At 52.2% G+C, this 26,296-nt stretch overlaps 11 protein-coding genes across 11 annotated transcripts; 7 read left to right on the forward strand and 4 right to left on the reverse strand.

Annotated features, from left to right (window-relative positions):
- The first annotated feature begins 955 nt into the window (after positions 1-955).
- Positions 956-1,970, forward strand: C7974DRAFT_383590 (uncharacterized protein). Its single transcript, XM_046140782.1, has one exon. It carries the CDS (start codon positions 1,250-1,252, stop codon positions 1,586-1,588), a length of 339 nt encoding a protein of 112 aa, XP_046003203.1. The 5' UTR covers positions 956-1,249; the 3' UTR covers positions 1,589-1,970.
- Positions 1,971-2,005: 35 nt separating this feature from the next.
- C7974DRAFT_383592 (acyl-CoA N-acyltransferase) lies at positions 2,006-2,852 on the forward strand. The gene has a single exon (XM_046140783.1). It carries the CDS (start codon positions 2,057-2,059, stop codon positions 2,771-2,773), a length of 717 nt encoding a protein of 238 aa, XP_046003204.1. The 5' UTR covers positions 2,006-2,056; the 3' UTR covers positions 2,774-2,852.
- Positions 2,853-4,626: 1,774 nt separating this feature from the next.
- C7974DRAFT_419942 (uncharacterized protein) lies at positions 4,627-5,327 on the forward strand. The gene is made up of 2 exons (XM_046144232.1): positions 4,627-4,993; positions 5,048-5,327. The coding sequence occupies exons 1-2, from the start codon at positions 4,693-4,695 to the stop codon at positions 5,197-5,199; spliced, it is 453 nt and encodes a 150-aa protein (XP_046003205.1). The 5' UTR covers positions 4,627-4,692; the 3' UTR covers positions 5,200-5,327.
- Positions 5,328-5,788: 461 nt separating this feature from the next.
- C7974DRAFT_349330 (Lactonase, 7-bladed beta-propeller-domain-containing protein) lies at positions 5,789-7,012 on the reverse strand (the record flags this gene model as incomplete). The annotated part of the gene is made up of 2 exons (XM_046139432.1): positions 5,789-6,594; positions 6,645-7,012. 2 exons carry the CDS (start codon positions 7,010-7,012, stop codon positions 5,805-5,807), a joined length of 1,158 nt encoding a protein of 385 aa, XP_046003206.1. The 3' UTR covers positions 5,789-5,804.
- Positions 7,013-9,016: 2,004 nt separating this feature from the next.
- On the forward strand, positions 9,017-12,468 carry C7974DRAFT_300513 (uncharacterized protein; the record flags this gene model as incomplete). The annotated part of the gene is made up of 4 exons (XM_046137799.1): positions 9,017-9,144; positions 9,202-10,872; positions 10,925-12,302; positions 12,355-12,468. The coding sequence occupies 4 exons, from the start codon at positions 9,017-9,019 to the stop codon at positions 12,466-12,468; spliced, it is 3,291 nt and encodes a 1,096-aa protein (XP_046003207.1).
- Positions 12,469-12,566: 98 nt separating this feature from the next.
- On the reverse strand, positions 12,567-13,735 carry C7974DRAFT_21490 (zinc-binding domain-containing protein). The gene has a single exon (XM_046137050.1). The coding sequence runs from the start codon at positions 13,673-13,675 to the stop codon at positions 12,791-12,793; it is 885 nt and encodes a 294-aa protein (XP_046003208.1). The 5' UTR covers positions 13,676-13,735; the 3' UTR covers positions 12,567-12,790.
- A 929-nt stretch (positions 13,736-14,664) lies between these two features.
- On the forward strand, positions 14,665-16,437 carry C7974DRAFT_21493 (uncharacterized protein). The gene is made up of 2 exons (XM_046137051.1): positions 14,665-14,792; positions 14,849-16,437. Exons 1-2 carry the CDS (start codon positions 14,746-14,748, stop codon positions 16,293-16,295), a joined length of 1,494 nt encoding a protein of 497 aa, XP_046003209.1. The 5' UTR covers positions 14,665-14,745; the 3' UTR covers positions 16,296-16,437.
- Positions 16,438-17,807: 1,370 nt separating this feature from the next.
- C7974DRAFT_439803 (uncharacterized protein) lies at positions 17,808-19,395 on the forward strand (the record flags this gene model as incomplete). The annotated part of the gene is made up of 3 exons (XM_046145297.1): positions 17,808-18,349; positions 18,407-19,157; positions 19,204-19,395. The coding sequence occupies 3 exons, from the start codon at positions 17,808-17,810 to the stop codon at positions 19,393-19,395; spliced, it is 1,485 nt and encodes a 494-aa protein (XP_046003210.1).
- A 304-nt stretch (positions 19,396-19,699) lies between these two features.
- C7974DRAFT_419946 (kinase-like domain-containing protein) lies at positions 19,700-21,800 on the reverse strand. Its single transcript, XM_046144233.1, has 4 exons — positions 21,542-21,800; positions 21,320-21,495; positions 21,085-21,273; positions 19,700-21,039 (listed from the first exon to the last, which is right to left on the reverse strand). Exons 1-4 carry the CDS (start codon positions 21,789-21,791, stop codon positions 19,948-19,950), a joined length of 1,707 nt encoding a protein of 568 aa, XP_046003211.1. The 5' UTR covers positions 21,792-21,800; the 3' UTR covers positions 19,700-19,947.
- A 146-nt stretch (positions 21,801-21,946) lies between these two features.
- Positions 21,947-22,892, forward strand: C7974DRAFT_419947 (uncharacterized protein; the record flags this gene model as incomplete). Its single annotated transcript, XM_046144234.1, has 1 exon — positions 21,947-22,892. Exon 1 carries the CDS (start codon positions 22,389-22,391, stop codon positions 22,890-22,892), a length of 504 nt encoding a protein of 167 aa, XP_046003212.1. The 5' UTR covers positions 21,947-22,388.
- A 679-nt stretch (positions 22,893-23,571) lies between these two features.
- On the reverse strand, positions 23,572-26,239 carry C7974DRAFT_468086 (uncharacterized protein). The gene is made up of 3 exons (XM_046146384.1): positions 24,542-26,239; positions 24,236-24,329; positions 23,572-24,167 (listed from the first exon to the last, which is right to left on the reverse strand). The coding sequence occupies exons 1-3, from the start codon at positions 26,166-26,168 to the stop codon at positions 23,756-23,758; spliced, it is 2,133 nt and encodes a 710-aa protein (XP_046003213.1). The 5' UTR covers positions 26,169-26,239; the 3' UTR covers positions 23,572-23,755.
- Positions 26,240-26,296: the final 57 nt, after the last annotated feature.

Raw genomic sequence — 26,296 nt, forward strand, 5'->3', positions numbered from 1 at the left:
TGTCTCACTATAAAAGTTCTGGTTACTATCTGCGCGTTTACTCCTTATCATACCCTGATGACGTTTGCCACAAGCCTTACCTGGGTCGTTCTTTAGCGAGAAGCAATTCACAGTTAGATAGCTATAGATAAAACCGGATGAACAAATATTTTTTGCCTTCGCTGTAGAGATGTCCTCAATCCTCGATGCCTTGAAATCGGCTAGCTGGAAATCAGGGCTCGGCGTCGTATGCTCGGTGATTCGGCAATGAGCTATGAGGAACGCCTTACCGTCTGAATTCTACGATACATATAGGGTACGTGAGATTCTTGTGTTAAGACGATTGGTACCTGGATGAAGAAGATCCCACTTGTTCATCGACACTGGTATCATGCAGTACAAGTAGTGTGAGGAGATAGTTATTGATTCAGTCCATGAAGTAGACCATATATACCTGTAGCAAGGATACCACCGAAGCCTTACCAATAGCACTTTTTAGACTCGCAAAAGAAGACTTGAAGGCATGAGTGCTTCACTCTGAGCTCCTTCCTACGTTGCCGTCACATATAAAATACATGATGTTACAGCTTATAATATGAATGGTGACAACGAGGCCGTCCAAAGGATGAGGTTATCATGGGTATAGAGACTCTAATATTGGATTCAAGAGCACTACAAACTTGAATACGAATTGTAAACAAGGCTTTCGCTCACCAAGAAGAAGTCCTTTGTTTGTTCCTGGTATCAGTCAAATTTGTTGGAACAGAGACCCCTGTTCTGGATGACAATGCAATGGCACTAGCACGTGCGGAGAATCCACGTCGTAGCAAGTGATCTAGTATCTTGGCAATACTGACGCACAGGGGTCTGAAGTCAGCTCATCTGACATCGCAATACCTATTGATGCAACCATGCACTGATACAAGTGCAAGATCATACGATGATCAACTTTGGCCACAGCATTCCTGTGTGCTTGTCATGTTAGCAAAGAATATCAGGGGCTCTGGAACCCCTTCGCCTACAAACTGACTTCATGCCGGACTGCCGTCAGTACGCCATACTCAATTGGGCACCACCTACCGCTTAGTACCCATCCGTCCTACCTCGGTCTCGCTTTTGGGATCGTGCACATACACTCCTGAACAGCTCTGAAGTTCAGATTCGACGTACAAACCTGACTCGCCAACCCCCACAGTCATGTCGAAACACGACCCTCCATGACTTACGAGCACTAGATATTGGATGCTGTGATGCAACCTTCCTTTTCGAAATGACCATTCTGCTGTTGATCGGCCGAGAATTCTGTGTTGCACTCGCGTCTCTAACCTTCTGTGATCTGATCGGACTACGGAATACTTTCGCAGCGTTTGTTGGCATTGGTGCTGGTCGGGCGCTTGGTCACCTCAAAGGATCTAACAGTCCTGATCAGCCCTTGCCTAATGTCCTAGAATATACACTTACACAGCACAACATGAAGCGCAGCACAAGAATCTTGGGGAGGAGACCGTTTAAAATTTATCTGCTAGCTTCAGTGGCACCAGTATTTTTCGATCGAAAGCGACTAGGTACAGTCCAGTTCCGTCTCGGGAAATACGGTTTTGACCCCTGAAGTAGTTCTTGATCGTACCAGGTTAAGCGGTTGAGAACAGATAGTTCCTCAAAGAGACGAATGGTTTAGTGCATGCAAACAACAGCATGGGGATATCCAGTCGAACGACTCTTGGGTCGAGAGAAGAAATGGACTGTTCAGACAGTGGCTGGACCCGGATACCTACTGATGGACAATTGGACTCTTGTTGACGATAAGATAGGGTAGTTGTATGATCTCAAGCCGAGTACTCGCCGCGTGTGCCATTCGCCTACGGTTAGGTGACGATGAAAGTCATCATTCGGATGCTGTTGTAATGAAGATCGAAGAAGGGCAGTACTTTGCGAGAGAAAGTGGGGCAAGCTAGCGCTATTTGCCCCACCATAGGTCATGTTGCGTCTGTACGTTGTACTTGACTGCTGGAAATGTCAACCTCCAATCGAGATTTCGTTTGCACTGAAAATCAAAATCGGAATCCAAGAAACAGATATGGCGACTCCAACGGGAAACTCAAAATTTGGGCCCGTGGTGCCTGACCATCCAGCGACTCCTCCGAGCTACAGCATCACGCTCTCGGGCCGACTGGTCACCCTGGTTCCTGTGGACGCAAGACACGCCTCAGACTTATACCTCTCTGTCAAGGATCCTCGCAACGCGTCACTATTCGATTACCTTTTCGATGAGTACCCCGAATCATTGTCCTCCCTCGAATCACAACTGGCACAAAAAGCGTTGGTGACGAATCCTTGGGCCTACACGATTTTGCTGAACGCGGAATCTGGTAAGAGCGGACAAGCGGTTGGAATGGCATCGCTGATGCGTATGGATTTGCCAAACCGTGTGATCGAGGTCGGCAGCATTCTGTTCACCCCAGCACTGCAACGTACGCCAGCAGCGACGGAGGCCATGTATCTACTGGCACGATACGTGTTTGAAGAACTTGGATTCCGAAGATACGAATGGAAGTGTAACAGTTTGAACAATCCATCACGTCGCGCTGCAGAGCGTCTCGGCTTTCTTTATGAGGGCACCTTCAGGCAGCATATGATCGCACGAGGTCGCAATCGTGATACAGCCTGGTTTTCGATGTTGGATTCGGACTGGCCTGAGGCGAGTAGGGCATTTAACTTGTGGCTGGACGAGTCGAATTTTGATAACACGGGCCGACAAAAGAGAAGACTTGAGGACATCAGACACGCGAACTGATGGCAAGTGTATTAGGGGACCATCAACATGGCAGATATATATTCCCTTGGACAGTTCCAAGCAATGGTATCACAGCACGACGTCGTAAAACATTTCACGCTTTTTTCTGTTCCAAGAATATTGAGTTGATAACAAACAAATGACTGATGGCGGGCAGACTTGCAAAATGCTGGTTGGAGCTGTCACGGGGCGGCCTAGTTTGGTCATAATGCTATCATAAATTCGCGCCGAGGTGGCGGGGCTAGGAGGTGTGTAGCATGCTCGACACTGTAAATGTATAACAAGGTGAAGTATTTCTAAGCGTGAGCAGTTTGCAGCCTGAGTATCTGGGTACGTAGCGAACGTTGTGATCCAAAGAGTACGCTGCTGTGCAGGTTGGACAGCGATGAGAATATTGATGATGAAGCGAAACTCTTACATAGGTAAGGAAACTTGAAGGTTGGCCGGGCCGTCTACACGACAATCGCCGGTGGCGCCACTGGCACCCCTGGGGCCCCAGCTTGATTCGACGTCTTCTCTCTGCCAATTCACACTTCGTAAAGCCACGCTGGTGCCTGATAAAAAATGGCTAGGTGCTAGTCTACTGAAGCTGGTATCACAGTACATAATACCTGCTGTCGCACTCCAGGCAATACAGAGCCCGAGGAACTGAGTACATTGCGTTAAATTTGAGCACGTGTGTAGACTTCAGGTGCGCACAATAATGGTGATAGCGATGGATACTATGACATCCTTCCTACAGCAGTCAATTCGGCGCTTCACTGTTCACATTCATCAGATGTATCAAACTATGCCACGTTTTGAATCCGGTGGCACCAATCACTGGCCGTGGAACAGGGCACTCGCAATTCTTCCTTCCTCAGGGGCACTCGCCGTGTCATTGCATTCTTCACACGGAGGATATCGGTTTCATATACCTAGGTAGCTTTTTTTGTCATCGGAGCCACGAATTTCTGCTTGGGGCTAAACTGAGACTGAAGCCAATACTGAGCACATTTATCAGCTCTTTCACGCACGTGGCTGGAGGAAATGTTCAACCAGCCTTGTTCGTGATTGAGGTCTGGCGACTCCGTCGGGATTTCAAGTTCACTGCCCATGTACCTACCCTGGGTAAAGACATTCAACACAAGCATGCATCTGTGAATAGCGAATGATGGGGCCTGGAGCGTGCCCTCGAATGTTCTCAACACGACACGAGCATACGATCGGCATACGAGAATCTTCATGCGTTGGCAACGCACATCGACATCCATGTTTTTGTAATGTCACACAAATTCCATGCAGGCGCGGGTCTGCCAGTATCGCCTAGTCCTACCTCGTTTGACGAAAAACAGGCTGCGATACAACATCGATATGTCCAATTGTCCTTGGCCTGCGGGGCTGCAGACTGGCCATCGTCTCTCCAATGCTTAAATTGGTCGCCTCTCGGCCCTTCGCGTTTATTCTTTCGGCTTTAACGGAGATTTTCTATGGAACAGGAAGGCGAATTTGACGCTTGGATCCATGCCAGCGGCACCCCGGCTCGGGTAGCTAGCGTGTTTTGCAGCAAATCAGCGATTCCAACCTCAGCCATTGTGGGTTCTATATGGATCACACTGGGTCACTCCTGGACGTGCGCTGATTCCAAAATGTTTTGTCATTGCTTGAATAGTGAAGATGTACGAGGACTGTGAGTTCGGCCCTTGGTCCCCGCGCCGACTGGGATGGAAGGAGGGAAGAGGGATTACACGATATGCAGTCCGAAAATAGTCTTTATCCTACATCACACCATGCGAATATAGAGACATCAGTCGTGCTGAATACGAGTAGTCGTTGTATATAAGGTCTACATAACTGCACTCTGTTGAAAACCACCCCATCACTCAATCACTCGCTTTCCGCCGTCTACAACACTCACTAATAATCCCTCATCAATCAAGATGCAGTTCACAATCGCTACCATCGCCGCTATGGCCGCCGCTGCCTCCGCCACCGTCATCCCCCGCTCTGACCTTGGTGCCTGGAACGTCACCATCACCTCCTCGTTCCCCAATACCGTGCATCGCTCCGAGACCGTTTCAGGTGTCTACGCCAACAGCGAGCTCGCCGATAACATCCCCGTCAACTGCCACTTCCAGGGCCAGCTCAACGACGAGATCATCAACAAGCTGACCTGCACTCCTGAATCTTTCAGCTACACCTTCGAGAGTGCGGGTTACGGTGACAATGGTTACCTTTACCGTACGTATAGACCTTGTAGGGGTTTTGGAAAGATGGGATACTAACAAAAACCAGAGCTCACTCTGAGCCAGACGGTATCTATCGCCAACACCAACGTCACCGTCAAGGGTGTGTCGGACAAGTTCTACAGGACTTGCGACTCCGTCACCGGCAAGTTCTGCACTGCTTCCGGCATCATTGTCAATGTCAACTCAGCAGTCGCCTAGATAGATAGCGTTAGTCACTGTCGAAAGGTATCGGGGATTGTTCTTGGGTCGTTGGCAATCAGCATTCCAGGGATGGGGGAAATGGTCAATTATCAGTCCTGACTTCCTACATAGGAAGCGAATAATCGCTAAATTATTAATGATCCATGTCTGATCCACCAACATCTGTGCTAAAGAACCATAACATCATGACAAGGGTGCTTCTTCAATATTCGGTTACCCTTGCTCACAGCTACAATTATCAGCAGTCTCAACTTCCTTCACGCCTTACGGGATTTAGATGTCGGAAAGTGACTACCAGGGTAGACATGCTTCGCGACTTTTTAGATACTCGGATGAATAGTCACACTTGTACAAACGGGTCGACTATCGAAGACCGCCCTTTCTGCAAGATCATCCGTAAGCACCTGGAAGTGCTAATCAACTTTTCTTAAACATCCGCTGTGTATTCCGGTTCACGGCTTTTGAATAAGCAATTTTTAGAACACTTTCAAGCGCTTTTGAGGAACGGTAGAACATCCTGATACAGTACAGTGTTTCATCATCCACGTTTGTTATGATTTGTTGGACATTTTCACCATCTATATTTGCTCAAACTGATATGTCTACTCTGTCCAAACCACAGCGCTCAATCCATCCTCGCTCTCTGGCGTGCCGGCAGCCCCAATCCTCAAACTTGCGACCAGATCTCCCAAGCGACCTGTTGATTTGTTTCTCCTAACAATGGCTACATTGCTTGTTGTCTGATCACCGATTGCAACGTAGTCTCCTGTATTACTGATGTCAAATGTCCTTGGATAAGTCCCGAAACTGCTGGTATTGGCAGTCCAGGTGATCTTGCCGTCCGAACCGATGGTATATTGCGTCAGAGAATCATTTCCAGAGAATTTCTTGTCGTTCCTGTTAGACACGTACACGAAGTTATCTTTGACGTGTATCTCCCCGACCTTAGTACCTGTTGGCGCAGATAGGTTGCCTTGATACGGGGTCAAAGTGTCACGCAGGGTCAACGTTAAGCACCCAGTAGATGATTGGGGGTAGTTGACCTTCCATCCCGACACAGAGTTAGATAGTTCGTTGGCAACAAATAGTGTGGTGTTTTCTCCAGAGCCCCAGAACGTTCCGTGACGTGGTCCTGTGCCTGGGGTAGGTTTGCCAGTCCCGCACTCTGTGAGCTTTCCAGAACTGCGGTCGATGCGGTTAATGCGGATAATATCTGCCCCAAGATCTGTAACAACCAAGAATTCGCCTGTTGGGTCTGTGAAGACATGGTGCGGATGTGGGGCCTCCTGGCGACTTGGGATTTTGCCTGGACCGCTCATGGTGTACTGCAACGTCTGAAAGGGCTGTGCGCCAGTGAGAGGAAGCTTGAATGTTGAGACCTGACTCGTTTGACTGTAATTGTTAACAAAAAGGTGTATTTCCTCTTGATTTCAGAAACGTACTAGTGTGCGTTCGCGATGAAAGATGTGCCATTGGCACCGCCATAGAGCGTCGTTGCCACAACACCCATTTTTGTTGGGCCTTTTCCAATATCCTTCAACGTCCCATCACTGCCAACAAAGAAAGAAGTAAGGGTCCCCGAGGATGCGCCGAAGAAGACCTCGTCAGGAACATAAAGTGCCTTACCAACGTTGTCGTAAGTGATCCAGCTCGGCAATATGTTGCCTGTGCTGATAGAATTCACAAGCGTCAACGAACTTCCATCCAGATTCAATTTATTGATCGTGCCAGAATAATGCGTTGCATAGAGCGTAGCTGCGTTTGTGGTAGTACCCAAAAGCGCCGCAGACAAGATGTGTGAATGATGCATGGTAATTTTTGCAGTTGAAATTCTATCTAAGCTGATGCATACCTAGGTATTTAAGTGCAGCATGATTAACGACGTGGTCGATGTAACACGGCCTTCTAGCATTCACCGATATTTGTTATAACTGACACGAAATTGCAATCTATGGCCCGAAAAAACTATCCGCACTCATCCCTTCTGCCTAATGGTCAACATCCATTGGTCAAATTAGAGGGTTGTAATTTAGACACTTGTTTCGGGCTATGTCCACCGGCTGAATATAAAGAGAGCACCTGAGTGAAAACGAGTAAGCGCGAACTGCTCAGCTTCTGTTCTACGCATTCAAACTGCGGGCTGTGTATGAGCGCAACTCTGTAAGAGTAGAGAACGAAGTACCATATACATAGCAAGAAGAGGTAGCATTTGGGCCCCTGTGGTCCTTTTGAGCTGCATGCAGCTGATGGACACTGGTAATCATGGCTGTGCACCATCTCACTGGACTGTTCGTGATCTCGTCGATACCATCTGGTTCTGAATTCACTGTGGTATCTCCGCACAAATGGTTTCCGAAAGGAAACAAGCTCAGCTTGAGTCAGACGCTTGCCAAAAGCTTGGTCTGACTAAGCATATTTTACTAAGCATTTTTGACTAAGCATTTTTTCCTGGTCATAAAGGTCGAATTAATTTCGGCCAGCGGTCTCTGTTGGTACAACGTATGGCATGTTCGATACGTGATAAGACGAGCCCCGTCTGTTATCGTAGCCGGGGGCGATGCTTTGGTCCTGGAATACGAGCGATTTCTTAGCGTTTAACCTTAATCGAGTGCTCGGCTGCAAACTTCCGCCCCTGTTTTTGACATGACCACCTAAATCGGTTGCTGTCTCGGAAGCATTCTGCCTCAAGAGAATTGCCGCAATCGAGGAAAAGACCGGCGTCTATCCATTGAGATTGATCTGTAATTGCCATACTCTCAACTGTCATGCGCTGCTCCGTGCACAATAAATGAAGCAGTCGTGATACTGAAGGCACCTAGGTAGTAGCTTTTGTCTGGCCACCCGTCAACAGACAACTGGCGCCCACAACGTCGCTGCGCCGCACAAGTTCGCAGCTGTTTGTGGTCGGTAGATCCCGAATATGGCCTTTCTCTCGCGTTTCTGCTTCGAATGATGGAAAGAGCCTGCGAGGCCATTGACCGTCGACTGGATGCAACTGTGGTGCACTAGTTACCTTGTACAATGGCTTCGAGGTTCGCGACGTCATACTTCCAAGCAGATGTAGAGATGCAAGCGCACTTGTATGTAGCAATGCAGGGTTTCTGGGATGATATGCTTCATCAGCGCGGTGGAGAATGGCTCGTCTTTGTGTGGTGGTCTGCTTGACTGGCGCCACCCGGTCAGACTCGGCCGACGTTTTTCGGTGGCACTAATTCTGCGTTCCGTCCACTTATTGGACTGCGTGATTCACGTTCGTGCTCTTCGCTGCTCCCATGTGCCGTGTGTCCCCATTTCACAGTCAAACATGCATTTTGTTCATTCTGTATCTGACGCAGCCTCGGGCAGACGCCGCGGCCGGACGACATGCGCAACCGTTCTGCTTCTTCTTGATACTGTCTTGGGTTAGCCTCTATTATAGCGAGCAGCCTGTCTCGCAGATTAACAAACGAGTATACACAGTTCGCTTGACACAAGAATTCGAGCGAATACCACAACTCTTGTGTCGTTGATTGTAAGACCGTTTCTGCGGCGGGGTTGCACGCGGCCATGTCTGCACAAGATGCGGCAAGAGCCCGACAATCAACTTCGAACCCATCACAAATTCGATGCGACAGTCTCAAAATTTACTAGAGGGCTTGCCGCGGAGATTGAACTAGTCGAACTGAGCTTCCATTCCGTGGTATTCAAATGCCATATCAAACCGACTGCCTTTTCAAGCCCCTGCCAGATTGAGTGCACTTTGACCTTCTGTCTTCATGGAACGAATCCTGAACAGCACATCGGTCTGTCACATGAAGCGCCCAGAAAAAGAGATATGGTAGCCATACGGATATCGATATGTGTGCAGCTCGGTTGCTTGGTCTTTTTCGCCACCAGCATCGGCTTGACTGTCATTGCGCTTGCGACATGGTATACAAATCACAAGTTTGTGAAGAATGTGCGGTGAGTGGAGTTCAGGTGCTTGTCAGTGGAAAAATTCTCACTTCTATCGATGGCCAGGTCTGATGCCCTCATGCTCAGTGCATCACTCAAGTCCGCTCAGTTGAGCTCAAACCTTCTCCTCATGCAAATCCTTGTAAGACAGGCTACCTTGCGCCTGTCGCCACAGGCGGCTTTGGAACTGTATTACGGAGAGGGATCTAGCACTTGGGATCTTTGGAACCGGACAGCTGAAGATTACGACGCTATATTTGCAGGAAACACGAACAGTCGCATGGCTGTACAGGCCCGCATTTACCATAAGGAAGGGACCAATACCATCTTGTTCAGTCGCACAGCCGTTAGCGTTACAAATACGACACTGCCTTACAAGACACCTGCTGGAGAGCCTGCACATATCGGAGATTCTTTGTATGGGTTCATACCTGAACTGTATCCACAATTCAACGTTCAGGCTATCGATCGCACTTCAGATCAGTATGAAGCTGAATATCAAGGAAGGACGATCAACAGAACTACACCCCTTCTTTCAGGCCCATATAAGGTTGACGATCATCTCACCCTTTTGTCGATCACTATGCCGATTACGAACAAAACCTCGAACACCCGAATCATGGGCTGGCTTACAGTCGCGCTTGATGCAAGATTGATCAGCGAAGTCTTGGACTCAAGAGAAGGTCTCGGTGCTCGTGGTATCAGTCTTTTGATCGGCCCTTACAACGTAACCAATACTTTTCCTCCCAGTTATTTGTTCCACACACCAAATGCCAACGCGCCTCACAACTATGATGTCCAGTATCAGTTTTCTCCAGGAAGATCTAGGGATGCACAAAGGGTATACCAATACGGCACCGCGCCGCCCTTTGACTGGGCACAGTATCCCGCCGTTCGTGATGGTTTTTCAAGTGCTACAGGAAACAATAACAACGCTGGTAGCGCACTATCTACACGTAACGAGAAGCTCCATGGTGTATCTATGGGTCGCGCCATTGTGAATAGCTCCATGGTCGATTGGATGCTGGTAGTAGAGCGGCCACATGCTGAGATCTGGGCACCCATTAATCGGCTTCGAAGGGTCATTCTCAGCTGCGTTTTTGGAACAATGGCGGCTATGCTTGCAGTGACATTCCCTACGGCTCACTATCTCAGCAGACCTGTTCGGCGGCTTCGAGATGCCACTGGAACGACCGTAGTTCCTCAATTCCCAAAAGGGACTGTGCCGCGAGGCCAGGTTGCACCCGGAAACGAAGCTTCGGATAGCATATCATTTCTCAAAGAGAATTTACCCAGCCGTGTCGGCCAATACGAGAAGCTGAATGCGATACAGCATGATCAGAGACGGGAAGCCGATGAGCGAAGACAGTTCACTATTCCGTCGAAAGTTAAAGATGGCCGACATGTGATTCATGACGAGCTTACGGAGCTGACAGAGACTTTCAACAAGATGGTTGTTGAGCTGGTGACGGGATACGAGGAACTTGAAGAAAGGGTTCAGCAACGAACAGCAGAGCTTGAATTGAGCAAGGAAGTAGCTGAAGCAGCTAACAGAAGCAAGACTTTGTTTATTGCAAATATCTCTCATGAGCTAAAGACTCCACTTAATGGGATTATGGGCATGCTGGCGGTTTGCATGTCTGAAGACAATTCGCCAAGGCTGAAACAGTCGCTCGAAATCATATACAAAAGTGGAGATCTTCTCTCAAATCTGCTGACCGATCTTTTGACATTCAGGTAATGTCATCTCACGACCTACGAGTCTCCACGAAAAGCTGACGGTTGACAGTGAGATTCAAGTAGGCCAGCATTCAAGCCTAGACGAGAAGGAGTTTAGATTGAGAGATATCGGCACTCAGATTCTCGCAATTTTTGGGCAGCAAGCAGAAGCCGCCGGAAACACCCTCTCAATCAAGTTTGAAAGTCCACACGTTACAGAAACAGACAAAGAGGGGCATGCACACAAGAGAAGTATGGTCACATCGCTTGGATCGGAGCCACTCGAAGATGTGCTGCTATATGGAGACGAACATCTGATATTACGCGTGATCCTCAATCTGGTCTCGAACAGTCTCAAGTTTACCTCTGCAGGAGGCACAGTCATTGTTACTATTCGATGCAATGGAGAACTCGACACTTCGAAGTGCGGGAATGTTTCAATACCATCTCGACACAACTCCTCGCTCGGTCCTAGATCACGACTCAGAGGGTCAACGAGTGCAAGCGAGTCGACCTTTACACCGCATCTCGCCACAGTCTCTTCGACAAGTCTGTCTCGACCAAATCTTGAACATCGCCGAGTTGTGACAAAACCTATTCCGGAGCAATGGTTATCCTTTGAATTTGAGGTACAAGATACAGGCGTTGGTATTCCTGAGCACCTTCACAGCAAGATCTTTGAACCTTTCATTCAGGGTGATCTCAGCCTGAACAAAAAGTACTCAGGCGCTGGTCTTGGTCTAAGCATTTGCGCACGACTTGCCAGCTTGCTTAAAGGTACAATGGGAATGAAAAGTCAGGTCGGTCAGGGCAGTACCTTTGTCATGTCAATCCCGCTCAGACGCGGGATCAGCCATGCCGGCAGTTTGACAGGCTCAGGTTTCGACTTACCGATGCTAATATTACCGGTTCCCAGCGAGACTGTTGAGAAATCGCATACGGTCTGGTCTCCTAGAAGTACTCAATCGAACCGACAAATCCATTTGAGCCCTACTTCGATCGAAATCGATAGTCCCGCACAGACGTCACCCGTTACAACAGCTTTGGATGCTGTCCCAGAGGGTCGCACAGCAGCTCTCGGCCGAGATTCTCTCACCCCTACTTTGTTTTCGGAGCTTACACGACCACTTGTAGCTGCTGGACAGCGTCGGACACAGCACACGATGGGTTCTCATGTGGGTATCAAGGTCTTAGTCGCCGAGGACAACAAAACCAACCAGGAAGTCATTAGAAGGATGCTGGAGCTCGAAGGCTTGCAAAATATCACAGTTGCAATAGACGGACAAGACGCGGTAGACAAAGTCAACGAAAGTGTGCAACGCCACGATCCATACAATCTGGTTTTCATGGACATACAAATGCCGAACTTAGATGGCCTACAAGCAACGATACTCATTCGGCAGTCAGGATTCAACGCCCCGATAGTGGCCTTGACTGCATACACTGACGTATGTTTTCACGCAGCCATGTGCTTCTTTGATGACTGACCCAATCCTACAGCAAGCCAATATGAAAGAATGCTTAGACTCAGGCATGGACGCCTTCCTCTCGAAACCTATTCGCCGACCCGCACTTAGAAACGTACTTCGACAGTATTTTCCCATCGAAATGTAGTGTGGAAGTGAGAAGAATGCGCCTACGGCGAGCGACTGAAAGCGCAGTTGTAATTCCATTAATTTATCTCAGGGGTTTGGACTCGACGTGATACAGTCTGGCACTTGTGCGTAAGTCTGTCACGAACATACTGCAGCATGATAGAGAGGGTCCGATGCCTTGCACGTGTATGACGGCTTGTCTCGGATTGATCAAGTGCGGGTTACATTGCAAATGAGCTGGTCAAGCATGATATCCGAGTTGTGGTGGTACTAGGCTATTGTTCAAGCATAAAGCTCGTGGATAGGTACCTAGAACCGGCCTCAAATCGGGCGCTGTGCGTCTAATATGACCTAACGCCGACCGCACGTCGACATATTCCCATCTTACAGCCCTCACAAAACTTCTCCTCGTGTTCCGGAGTTGTCTTATTATCAAAAGGTGGCGGTTCCACCATCACGCCAGCCCACCTTTTGAGTCTATATGCCACCCGCGCTACGTACGTTTCTTTGTCCAGAGTGAGATCTCCTAGGTGGTCACAAGCTTTGCAGCGCTGACTGAAGACGACGACGTTGTAACCATTCCGAGAATATCCTCTGATGAGAATTGCCACAACCGCACTACCCCATGAGTGCTTTCTACAGGCCTTGTTGTCGCAGACGAACCTGCCCTTGACACAGGTTGCGTATTCATTGTTGAAGGCTCTGTCTCTGTGGTTTTCGTTGAACCATGTCGAGGATATGTCTGGTGCGACGGCCTCCGCAACACTCTGGTGTAGCTCTGGATACGAATAGAAGGTTTGTTTAGGCTTTGTCTCCTTTGGAATGGGTACTTTCGGACTTTTAGATAGAGTACCGTCACGAGCTTTGTCGCTTGGTACTTTCCTCTGTACATCTTGGATCGGAATCACGATGCTGGTTTTCTGTGACCCTGTGCGGTTTTGTTGACTTGACTTTTTCGAGGACTTGGGACGAGAAGTTATCGATAGTGATGATATGTCGGGAATGGAAACGGGAACAGGTGTAGGTGAAGGTGCAATGGCACTAGCTGAGGACTGTCGATGGGCAGGAGAGTCCGCGAGATGCTGTTTGAAAGCATTCTCGGTGCGGAAGGAACGATTACAGTCGGCGCAGCGAACTGTTCCCTCATGTTTCAATGACGTTTTTTCGTGCTGTTGGAGCGCTGCTATGCTGCCAAAAGTTCGGTTGCATGTTGTGCAGATACTCATTTCGCTTGTGTTTTTGTTATTCTCTTTCTTTTCTCGAGAGTTGCATCAGTTAAAGCACATAAGTCACAGAAATAGTCTTTGGGACACGTTCGATGCTGAGAGTTAACGCATGCGTGCCATCGGCCTTGCTGGCCAACCTCTCCAATGAAGTCGTGACACATGGCTGATCGATTCTTAGTGCGAATCCCATCATACAGATGGCTAGTGGTTGACTCGTCAGAGCTCACAAATGTTTAACCAGGGCCCGTCTCTACACGTGCATATTTACAGGCGCGACTTTTGCACTCGCACCTCGCCTGTGCCCGTCGGCGGCCCGCTGACATCGAAAGCTATCCAACAGTATAGTACGATCTATGGTATGTGCAGCTGGAAGTACTGCAGTTTGCTTTCATTGATGGATATCGTCCAGTCATAATGTGGACCAAACGCCCCCGCAAACAGCTACGCCGCACTTCTGCAGATGCACTTGCAGGGGTGGGATCCTGTCGTTCTTAGCACTGGCCAGCATTTACCCGATTCGGAAATCTCAAGTGTATTGAGTAGGGACGTCTACCAATGGAGAGAGCTGTCTTTCTTTGACGCTCGGGATTATGTTCTGGTCCTGCGCGGTCCGGGAAATGTCAGTTGGCAGTTATCCCAACCCGTATCTCCATGGTTTGTGGGCTAGACTAAACGTCTCATCACTGGTTGTGCTTCTCTCGGTTCCCCAAGATAGGTAAGATTTTGGTGGGCGGCGATTGCGATGTGTCGCTTGCGCTATCGACGAAGTCGTTATTTCGTCGATGCCGATCGTAGTGCAGGACACAACATGCATCTTTCGTCGCGAGTACCAGACTTTCCTGGTTAGATCGCGCACGTGCAAGGTTCATGCAGGTATGTCGTACCACATGCGGTCTGTCGTGTCTACGCATATGCACGAGGCTGCCCATGAACGACGTGTTCAGTGCTCAATGGGCTACATTCGTGAAGCTACACAGCAACACGCATCACGGCAAGAGTGTATATCTCCAAAGCACGCTGCGTTCACTTGAGAGCCACAAACAATCAATACATACACTCTGGGCCTGGAGATGGCCAAGAAGAAAACAAAACCCCCCATCATGAGGCCAACACATAGGTAGGTAAACTTTCACTGATGGGTTTACACAGTACTAATCTTGGTTCAATCTGCAGTCCGTACACGAGTCGTCCTGTCGCACTACGATTTGGTCTAGATTCCGTGTCGTACTGGATTCCTGAGGCTTTTCTTCACTCCCTGAACGACATTCATTGCCCTGAATTCGACGATGACACGATCCACCTCACCGAGGTCGACGCAAAAATAGGACATGTCATCACACACTACTTGTATACTGGTGCATATCAGACACTTGCAGATGACGACGCCGCGTCCGACACGCTTGGTACGAAGAACGAAGTGAGGAAATCGATTCTCTCGTTTCTTGCGGCCAAGAAGCTGGGGCTAGTCGCGTTACAACGATTGGAAAAGGCAGAGATTGTGCGATGGTGCGAAAAAATGGATCTCATCGAGTCTACACAGGCTATCAGTGAAGACTATCTGTCGAGACTGGAAAATGATGCTGTCTGGCTCCAAGATCTCGTGCTGCACAAAGTCGACGCTGCTCTGAAAGACAGTGATGATATCTTCTCAACCACCGACTTTTTCATGGGGATCGAAAGCGCTACATTGGCGAAGCTTCTAGCTCAGCGAATAGTCAACGTCTACCACGGCCGTGTCTTGGAGCTACGTGCAGCGATTCCCGCCCCTCGCGGCGAGTCCCTTGTGGAAACTGAAGCCAGTGTTGATACAATTGACGGAGCGCAGCCCGCGCCGTCAGAATGGCATGCTCCGAAATCTTCCCCTCCGGCAGTGGTAGAAGAGATCGTAGAGGTTGTTCCAGAGGCAAGTCTTGATACTTGGGGCAGCCACGGTTGGGGATTGGGCAAGAAAAAGAAGAAGAGTAAAAAGCAATTGCAAGCTGTGCTAGAAACAGCTCCCGCACACACAGAGGAGATGGAGCCAGTGACGGTTTGCTTACCAGAGCAAGGGCTAGAGATACCACCCTTAGAAGTACTGCCAGTAGAAGAACTGCCAGTAGAAGAACTGCCAGTAGAAGAACTGCCAGTAGAAGAGCCGGCAGTAGAAGAACTGTCAGCGGAAGTCTGGCCAGTAGAGGAACCGCCAGTGGAAGTCTGGCCAGTAGAGGAACCGCCAGTGGAAGCACCATCAGTGGAAGAACCGTTAATAGTAGAGCCACCAGCTACCCAATCACCACAAACAAAAGAGACAAGCGATTCATGGGGTTTTGGCTGGGCTGGAATGTCAGCCACTTCGACCAAAAAGAAAAAGAAGAAGAAAAGAGGTGTTGAAGAAGCCCCACCTCCCGCACCTCCCGCACCTCCAGAGTCAGATACGATTGTGGGATCGGATCTCATAGAGTCAGAGTTAAAGCCAGTCGTCACTGATTCAAATGCGGTCGATGCTACCCGTGCGCCTGATGAACAATTCATTGATAGCTGCGCCTACCGTCAGACGCATCTATCTCACGGCGGATGGAAGAATTGTGAGCCATGCAAGCTCTACATTCAAACAATCGCTGTTCAGTCGCTAAAGGCGTAATTGTACTGCGCGAAGAGATACCATACGATTGGGTAGCTGGCAAGCATGGCTCTGACGGAGCGTATCGTTGAGATATACTGCTTTCTAGGGGAAAATGTAATTTCAGTTAGTGAGCATCTCGGCTTCTAAAGCCACGTTTTTGTAGTGTTGACCAGGCGAGAAATACTAGAACCTACATCCGATCACGAGTGTTGGTGTGCTTTCCTCGGATAAGGCCTTGTTCGCTTGGCGTGTTGTCGGGAACAGGCTTCAGTGCGTCATCCCAAGCGCTGCAGCCTGAGATTCAAGGACACCGCGGAGACGGTTTGGCAGCATGACTATTTCTGTGAAGGTTCGTTCTTCGGCACAGCCTTGCAGCACGCGCGACATTGCTCATCTCCCGCGTCGCGCTAGCCTTTGTTCCGTAAAGCAATTGAAAAGCATGCATCAAGTTTAGCTCTCCAAGGAAGAAAAATATCACAGCCCCATTTCAGTGTCCGGATATGGCATCGTGAGGTTGAAGGAGATGAGAGAGGCGCTGACCACGATCATCTACTGGGATGCATGGCGAGGCGACCCGTGGCGCTAGCACGTATAGGGTGTAGCGCGAACCCCACGTAGTCAGGGGCAAACATCACGAAGAGCATCTCGCCAGACTCCTCATTGTCCTCTGATGATGATCCTCATCCCTATATTGCCGTTGACCATCGGGATAAGATAACCCCAGGAAACCTCATCTCATTACAATTCGAATCTTCCTTATATAATAGCGTCGTAGCCTCGCCCTGCCGCAATCACCCATGACAGACGTGATCGAAACCTTCTTGCGCCACACATGCAACTAACCCGCATTTGAGCTCCCACGTTCCAGCCCCTGCATGCGCGCCGCATTATCGATTGTCAGAGCAAGTGCCGCTTGTCGATCGTGCTTGTTTACACTTCGTTCATCAAGCACAGAACATCATGAGATCATCGTAGCGAGAACCGTTCAACGGCAACGGTAACGGCTGGTCCATGCTGTATGTATCTGAGTCGTCCATGTCCGCTGAGGGTAACGACGTATATTTTCGAACAGTGTTCCGTCGTGCAATGGTAAACTAGGTGGCTGTCGTTACAGCGCTCTTCCCAGCAGCCACATTGCCAACCTGAGACCACCCTTTCAAATTGCCGTCACTTGGCATACAAAACCCTGCCTTAGCCGTCCTTATCTACACTGCTTAGCTCCAAGGCCCACCCTATCTCGACGCCATTCATTGAGGCGCTGCTGGGCTTCGCTCAGGCCGAGATGTTTTTTCGATGGTGAGCCCATCGCGCGAAAGTGCCGGATGGTAAGTTCAAGCCATGGGCTGTGGCATGCTTTTTCTGCACGACTATAAAGCGAGCATGTCGATCTCCAAATTCCATCTCTTCACGCAACAGCAACCTTCCTTCTCTACGTCACTGTTTGTTTCTGGACTCGTCTGAGCTCCGTCCTTTCGTTCAAGGTCAATCCTTCTGCTTTATAATCACCGTCCTTCGACATCTCCACCTACAATGTCTATCAAAGTCATCTTTGCGGCCTCTGCCTTGGCCGCTAGCTCTCTAGTCAACGCTGCCGTCATCCCCGTGCGACGACAGGAAGCCAACTCCTGCGTCGGAAAGCAACCCGGTGACCAGTTCGTCTCCAAACTTGCATCGAACGTCCAGTTCGAGGTCATCTGTGGCCGCGACTACTACGGCGGCGATCTCGAGAACGGCCTGAGGTGGCCTGGCTCTTTCGAGGGCTGCTTGGCTGCCTGCGACTCCGAGCCCGAGTGCAAGGCTGTTTCTTGGGTCGACGGGCCTTGCTACCTCAAGGGTGCCGTGTCTAGCCTGCTCGATGGTAACCCTGCTGTTTGGACTGCGAAGAAGAACCCACCACCTACCTGCGATGGCAGCGTCAACAGCGATGGTGCTTCCTACATCACATCTGCCGGTAAATTCCAGATCATGTGCGGCAAGGACTATGCCGGCAACGACTTGAAGGGTGTCAGCACCGACTCCTTCGCCGCTTGTATCGACCACTGCGCTGCTGATGAGCAGTGCGTTGACGTCTCGTAAGTTCTGTCTGCTAAGATATGTCGAGGTGTACCCACTGACATGATATTGCTTAGATACGTCTACGGAGCCTGCTACCCCAAGTCCGCACTGGGCACCGTCTCTGACGCGTCTTGGGTCTGGACTGCCAAGTTCCTCGGAACCCGTGCCAGCCCCAGCCCCAGCCCCAGTGCCGACGTTTCCCCAAGTGCCACTCCCTCCAGCGACGCCACCCCTACCCCTGCAGTCCCCAAAGCACTCTCCTGCATTGACAAAGCCAGCAATGGCGCCAAGTACAAGGAGTTTGAGGTCGAGTGTGGTGTTGACCACTGGGGCGCTGACATCGGTGCTGTTCCCACCACCACCACCTTCGAGGAGTGCATGGATGCCTGCGAGGCCAACACCGAGTGTGCTGTTGTGTCCTGGGTGTGGGGGTCTTGCTACATGAAGAACGCGAAGAACGAGGGCCAGAATGCTGACCACGTCTGGGGCGCTGTCCGCGCTGCCCGTGTCCCTGTTGTTGCTTCGTCTGATGCTGTCATCACACCTTCAGCAACTCCTGACGCTTCTGTCACCCCCGTGGACTCTGCAGTCGTCACTCCCACGCCTGCTGTTGACGCCTCAGTCACACCCTCCGAGGATGCTGCTATCGTCACACCTACACCAGCCGCCGACGCCTCGGTCACTCCCTCTGAAGACGCTGCCGCTATCACCCCCACACCCGTTGCTGTAACCCCCTCCCCAGACGCTGCTGCAGTGACCCCCCCACCGGAAGCCGACGTCTTCCAAACCCCCGAGCCCCTGGTCATTGCTCCTTCCGAGGACGCAGTCGTCACTCCCACCCCCGCTGCTGATGCTTCAGTGACTCCCTCAGAAGCAGCTGCTGTTACCCCCCACCCCCGCAGCCGACGCCTCAGTTACTCCCGCTGAGGAGGCTGCTGCCGTCACCCCTACCCCCACCCCCACCCCCGCCGCCGACGACGCCGCGTCTGCGAGCATCACTCCCACCCCCACCCCTTCCTCCACCACCCCCGAGCCCAGCACCAGCACTCTGACCATCGATTAAGCTTATCAAAGTTCAATCTATGAGCCATCACGGAGGATGCCTGGGAAGAGAGATAGACGGGGAGTTGATGAGTTAATGTATAATAGACTCCATGAATGCAATGATGTCAACTATGCTTTCGGTGCAGATGCTGCTGTGAGTGCTAATCATAATACCATTGCCGTCAGAAAGGAAACACGTGGTGGAAAGGTCTCGATCTCGTCAGTGAAACCAAAGCTTGTCACTCCTGGTCGGTGAGGTGGGTCCTGGTAGATAGGAGGAGGTAGGGGCCGAGAAGAGAGAGAAGAGGGGTAATGTTGGCGATGTGCAAAGAGGTATTTGTATTGACCATGTTTTTACATTGACAATCAGTGAGCTTATATCGGTCATAAGCTCGCATACACAGCTAAGGTAGCGTAGTAAGGAATTGTGGTGTGTAGCTATCGATCGTCTCTCTCTTTATAAAACGCATTATGTCTTCTTCTGCTAATCTGTCAATTCACACGTTTGTGCTTGAGATGTACCAAAAGACTCGAGTAAGCTGCATGAATGGGACGCGTAGCTCGACAACAATCACCACGATAGAACCATGCCGGCCGACATATCTTGGAAGAGTAACTCCTCGCGATAAAGGGGGAATATCGGATTAACAACATCGTAGAGCCACCGAAGAGTGGATCGCACAGTGAAGTGCATCTTGGTGTACTCCCAATACTCGGGGTACCAGCCCGCACACTCCCAGTCCACGATTCCCGAGATGCGTCCCGTTTCATCGACGAGGATATTTCGTAGGTTGAGATCGGCGTGGGTGAAGAAGCAATCGTGTTTCTTGCTGTGCGCATCCGTGACGATTTTCCTCTGGTCACCGGTACGGATGGGGAGGTCGTGTGCAAGGTAATGATGGAAGGCGTCTACAGTGCGGAATCTCAGTTCTTCACGTTGTGAATTGCCAATGGACCAGTCGAGGATGCCCCGGCCCAATGGATTGCAGATGCGGAACTCCGAGGCGGTATTGCGGGGAATGCATCGCAGTTGGGCGACATAGTCTTTCAGGTCTTCAGCGACAAGATCCAGCTGTTTATCGGTCATGGAATTTATCATCTGTCCAATGCCACGGCCGGGAACACCTGTCATCAGGAGGTACGATGAGCCACTATGACGGACTGCATCGACCCCCCTTGGGGCAGGGATGGTTGTGTATTTCTGCAAGATACGAAGTGATTCGAGCTCTGCCTGATGTCGCGGAGCCCACCTCTCCTCTGCTATTCGCAGGTAAAGGTTGAAAGGCAAACGACACACGTAGTCGGATCCGGTGCGTGCGTAGAGACGGTGTGAAAGCGATGCTAGGTACTTGTAGGTGTATGCTCGAAGGAAAGCAGGCGCTTGGGGCCAGAGAGATTGAAGAACTGACGACACGGGTTGCATGCACCGTTGAAACCATGATCGCTTCGCTGGCGGTTTGTGCTGTGATTCGAGGAGAACCCGTTTCATGTAGTCAGATACTTCTAGCCATGCCAAAGCTTTTGCAAAGCAATGATGGACTTCAATGATCTGTGGACTTGGAAGAGACGTGGAATCCGCGGCCCTGTTTTCCAACTTTACGTTTCGACACATGACAGTCTGTGTAGACGGAATGAGAAAGTTTTTTTTTGGAAGGTAGAGAGCCTGGAGATGTTAGAAAAGCTTGATGATCGTGAAATGCAGACTGACCAAAGTGTTTGTGGAGTTTCTTTTAGCCTGCAGAGAGAGTCTTCCATTCTCGAAGTGATCAAACATTCGCGACGACATTAGCATCAGCTGGCCGGTAGGATCGGAGTGAGACTCTGGATCTAAGAGCGTCTTCAGGCTTTCCAGCTTCGACTGCCCAATGTATATTGCAAGCAGTTTGTGAAGCTTTCCCTGTGGATAGTTAGCCAGATTAGATGCCAAGCACGTGAAATCTTACGTCTTGGGCCATGTCGTCGTCTTCAAAGAGAGTAGGAGGCAACGGGTGAATGCAAAGTGGATCCTCGTCGCGTTTTTCCCCGTTCCGGACATGCGTGAGGCAGCATCTGCCTCTGTCTCTCTGCCATACTCTTTGTCTCAGTGGTGTGTCGGCAGTTTCGCAGACGATCGGACGCACTAATTGTTCAGCAGTGAATTCGAGAACGCGAACCACAGAACATACCTTTCCGCAGCAGGCTAGTCCAATCCGCTAGGAGCTCCAAAAGAGTAACGTTGTTCTGTTCAACCTCATCTAGCAAGAAACGAGCTGCGACTTCCTTATCGTCAGCTTGCTGTACGAATGTGCAGAGAAGCGTTCTCTGAGGATGTGCAAGTGACTGGGCAATGAGTGAAATTGCTTGAAACTCGGCTGAGTCTTCTTCGCAAGACAGGCGCGCGGCAGCGCTTCCAGAGATCCGCCGCGGAGTCCCCATAGTGTTGTTGGTGGTTTAGGTTGCAATGCGGAGGAGTGAGGAACCTAGAGTTGATGAAAGGCAGTAGCGCAAGAAGTAGTCCGTGCGCAGGCACGTCACTCAAGCGCTATCACGTTCTGTCCATCGCCCAGGTCTTATTCTCGATTCGGTTACATGCCATTTCTCTTATAGCTCAGAAATGAATTCATACACTCGTTCCAATATGCTCTCACCGTTGTCACGTTGAATCGATATCGGCACCAGTCAATTCCAAAACAGGAAGTGGAACTAGATATCCAGAGATCACGCAAAAGCTGAGCTGATGCACTCCACAACGCTAAAAAAGGATGCCCTACGTAATAGAAGCGTCCACGATATGTGTAATGAGAGAGTAGGGGCCGTGTGCATTGAAAGAGCAAGCTGCGTTTGAAGTGAGAGAGCGAGCTCCGATTGTAATGAGAAAGCAGGCTCCGTTTGCAATGGGAACAGGCTCCACTTGGAGTGAAGGAGCACTCTCAGTCTCGCTGTGCTTTTAAACCCGTTCTTCACTCCATTGCTTCTAAACTACCAGATCCTTCACTCCAATACTTCCACACCAATATCTCCAGCTCAATCGCCATGTCCGGCAGCGAAGTCACCCACCAGCTGAAGAACGGCATGATCTACGTCCTTCTGAACCTGCGCGGCGCCCTCCCCGGCTTTCACTGGTCCCTCTTCGTCCCCACCAGCAAGCCGCTGGGCCAAGTGTGGCACGCCACTAACCGGTCCGGCGGCTGGTGGATGGAGACCAAGTCCACCAGCAAGATCCCCGGCTCTGTCAGCCTGTGCGTCGCGCTCGAGTTGGCTCCCTGCGCGCCTCAGGACTGGGACAAGCTGTGCACCACTCTGGGTAGTGTTGCTTGCGGCGAGGCGAACTCGGGTGAGCCGTTCAACTGCGTCATGTGGGTCAAGGACGCTATCATTGCGCTCCACGACGCCGGTGTGATTCGGCTGAAGAACGGTGTCGAGACCATCAAGGACATTGGCGAGATGGCGGTCGAGGAGGGTGAGGAACACCGTGATCCTATCGAGCAGGGCACTGGTGGCGCGAAAGTCATCGCGGACACGGGATTTACGGTTTGAGCTTGACATGTAAGTGCAAAGCAACCGTACTCATCCTCCTTCGAGTATACAGTGGGTTTATACTGACACGTTCCAGTAACCCGTGCTGCCCTCGCACGTGTATAAACAGCACACTCACACAGCGGCGGTTTCTTTTCCGAGTTCATTTTCAAGACGGATGGTGGGATACATCACGGCATAAAGAGGAGTTACAGCGACTGAGTTCATTTTTCATACCCTTTTCTTATAGCCAACATCCATACCCAGGCGTTCTCTCATTTTCCCCCTCCCTCCATATCGCATGGCGTGGTACACCACCATGGCCCAGCATAGCGAGGAGGGCCTCGGCGATTCCGTTTCATATGTCATTTTCTCATTTCGATACCCAATAAAAGTTTTGTATTCTCGTATCGGTGCATCGTCTTGTCAATTCGTCTCCAGGTAGCTCTAAAGGCCTCCGTTTCAGCCCTGTGTTGTCGAGTCTCGGGCTTAGAGCTCGTTCTTTCTTTCATATTGCCAATAGCTCCTCCCGTCAAAATCCTCGAAGCTGACTTCCAGCAGATCGCTCGAGCCACCCTCAGGCATTAGGCACCAGGCACCAGCCCAGGCTCCAGGCACCAGGCCAGACTCCGCCGACGTGAAAGCGTACCGCAACCTGCCAACACTCCAACTCCACCACACAGCCTCCCACCCCCAACCCAAACATGCCACCCCCAACCCTAGACGCGATCGCCCTCTACATCCTCCTCCACCTGCGCGGCGCGCTCCCGGGCTTCCACTGGTCGCTCTTCCTGCCCACCACCGCCACGACAGGCACCCAGCACCACGCCACCAACCGCACGGGCAGCTGGCACGTCGAATCCCGGCCCGAAGACCTCTCTATTTCAATCGGGCTGTGCGTCGCGCTGAAATTGTGCACGGTCGCGGACGAGAAGAGAGTGCTGCTGGAGGAGACGCTGGGGGGTGTGGATGGCAGCGATCAGCCGTCTGTGCGCACGGGGGAGATGTTTTCGTGCCGGGTGTGGGTCACGAATGCGCTGTGTGCGCTGCACGAGGCTGGAGCCATTCGTCTCGCTGGGGGAGGAGCGGGAGGGGTGGTCGACGCTGTTGAGGCAATTGAAAAGCGGGCGCTGGAGGCGGGTGAGGAGCAGCGGGGTGCGGTTGAGCGGGGGACGGGGGGCGTGAGGGTCGTCGATGCGATGGAATGCGTAATGACGGCTTGAGATTGGGGTGTGGGCTGTGCGGGAGGCGCGGCGTGGGAGGGCCGGGGACGGCGGGAGTGGCCAGGCAGTGCACCTGTACCGCACAGCGAGGCCAGCCTATATCGGTGCTGGGACGCTTTGCCTACGTTCTCTGTTACTTACAACGGCTCTCCTGTCTCGGTCTCTGCATTCTCTGAGCAGTGCATGGTTTCGCGTGGCTGATACTGCGGGGACTGAAGGCGTTGCGGAGACGAAGCTGGGTAGTGAGCACGGGTGGGAAGCGAACAAGCACAGCACGGTGTCGAGGGGCGGGTACTCCATCTCACCGAGAAGCCCTAGGACGCAGAAACACGGGATCGACCTGCATCATACGAAAAATCTCTTTTTGTTTGTCTTGTCTTGTCTAGGGTATTCTCGACGCCACTGCACTCCCCCCCTTCTGCATGGCCTGCACCTACGCCAACACACCCTCCCCCTCCTCCTCCCCCCCAAACCCCTCCCCAACACTAAACCGCATAAACTTCTCGCCCCTCCCCTCCGTGCCCTCATCCACAACCTGCCCGTCCTGGACCTCACACGCATTCAGCACCGCCCCTTTACCCACGCGACACCGCCGCCCCAGCACACAATCAGTAACTTGAACACCATCCGCGATCTCCACGCCCTCCATCAGCAAGCACCGCAGGAGTCGCGCGCCCTCGCCGATGCGGCACCCGGCGCCGACGACGCATTCTTTGATATTCGTTTTCTCGGCGACGCTGACGTTGTCGGCGAGTAGTGAGGTCGGGTCGATGCGGCAGCGCTGCGGGAGCGAGGCGGCGGTCGAGGGCGCGATGCGGTGGGTGTGTGCGTAGGGCGATGAGTCCTCGGGGGTGAGTTTTGCGAGGCGCAGGGAGGTCGCGAGGAGGAGCGGGGCGGTGTCGACGCGGCGGATCAGCGGGGCGTGGGGGGCGGGGGGCTGGACGTAGGCGAGGAGGGGCGGGACGGGGAGGGGCGCGGGGGCGGCGAGGGTCGGGGCCGTGGCGGAGGAGACGCGCGAGGCGAGGGTGGTGGGGGCGCGGGCCGCGACGGGGGCGCCGGCGTAGGTGCTGCTGTACCGCGACACGTCGATGTCTTCGTCGGCCAGCTGCGAGCCCTCGGACGCGGCGTCGTCGCTGCCCTGCAGGATGTCGCGCAGGCCCAGCTTGTCGGCCAGCCCCGTCTGCCAGCCGGCCTTGGCCCACCAGCCCAGCACCTCCTCGCTGACGTTCTCGAAGGTTGGGTTGCGGCGGATCAGCTCGGCGACCCAGTAGGGGAAGAAGTAGATGTGGGCGTCGCGGTGGGTGGTGAGCATGCGCACGCGGGCGTGCTTGCGGATGAGCGAGTGGCGGATGGGGAGGGCCTTGTGGGCGTCGGTGATGTCGTTGAGGGTGTCGGTGGGCACCGAGTAGACGAGGTTGGCCATGTCGCGGCGGATGGAGCCGACGGGGGCGGGCACGATGGGCGTGGGGAGCGGCGTGGTGGCGATGAAGTCGGTCTCGTCGCCCTTGCGGCTGCCCTCGCCCTTGGTCTGGTACCACACGCCGAGCCCGCCTCTGCGGCCGACGCGCTCGCCGCCAGCGCCAAAGGCCGTCTTGCCGCTGGCCTGCTCGCCGGCGACGGCGCCCGGGAAGCCGGCCTGCTCGACCATCCAGGCGTCGGCCAGCGCGGTGCCGTCCAGCTCGCACACCAGGTCGCACGGCAGCACGATGAAGTCGCCCTTGACGGCGGCCTGCACCTCGGGCAGGCGGAACAGGTCGCCGGTGCCCGTCTCGTGGGTGAGGTCGCGCGGCGCGAGGACCTCCGGGCGCGGGGCGGGCAGCGACGTGAGGTGGGGGTTCTGCGACATGGCGGCCTCGATGGCGTCGAGCGACTCGGGGGGCGTGATGATTGTGATGTCGGTCACGCCCATGCGGTAGCACCACTCCAGCGGGTACCACACCATGGGCCGGTTGGCAATGGGCAGCAGCGCCTTGGGGATGTCGCGGGGTGTTGATGTGAAGGTGCTGAAGGACGCGCCCGGCCCGCACAGGATCAGGGCCTGGAAGCCCGGCGAGGGCAGCGTGGCGTGCGGCATGGTGGTGACAATTGTGGCTGTAGCGACACTGTGCTCCGACGTGGACGCTGACTGCAATAATAATGTTCGAGTCACCCCGCAGAAAGTTGGCGCGCGAGTCAGGCACACGCCTCGGCACATGTCATGCA

Source organism: Boeremia exigua, assembly GCF_020726555.1.
Source record: "Boeremia exigua strain MPI-SDFR-AT-0100 chromosome Unknown C7974scaffold_1, whole genome shotgun sequence".
Classification (NCBI taxonomy): Eukaryota; Fungi; Ascomycota; class Dothideomycetes; order Pleosporales; family Didymellaceae; genus Boeremia; species Boeremia exigua.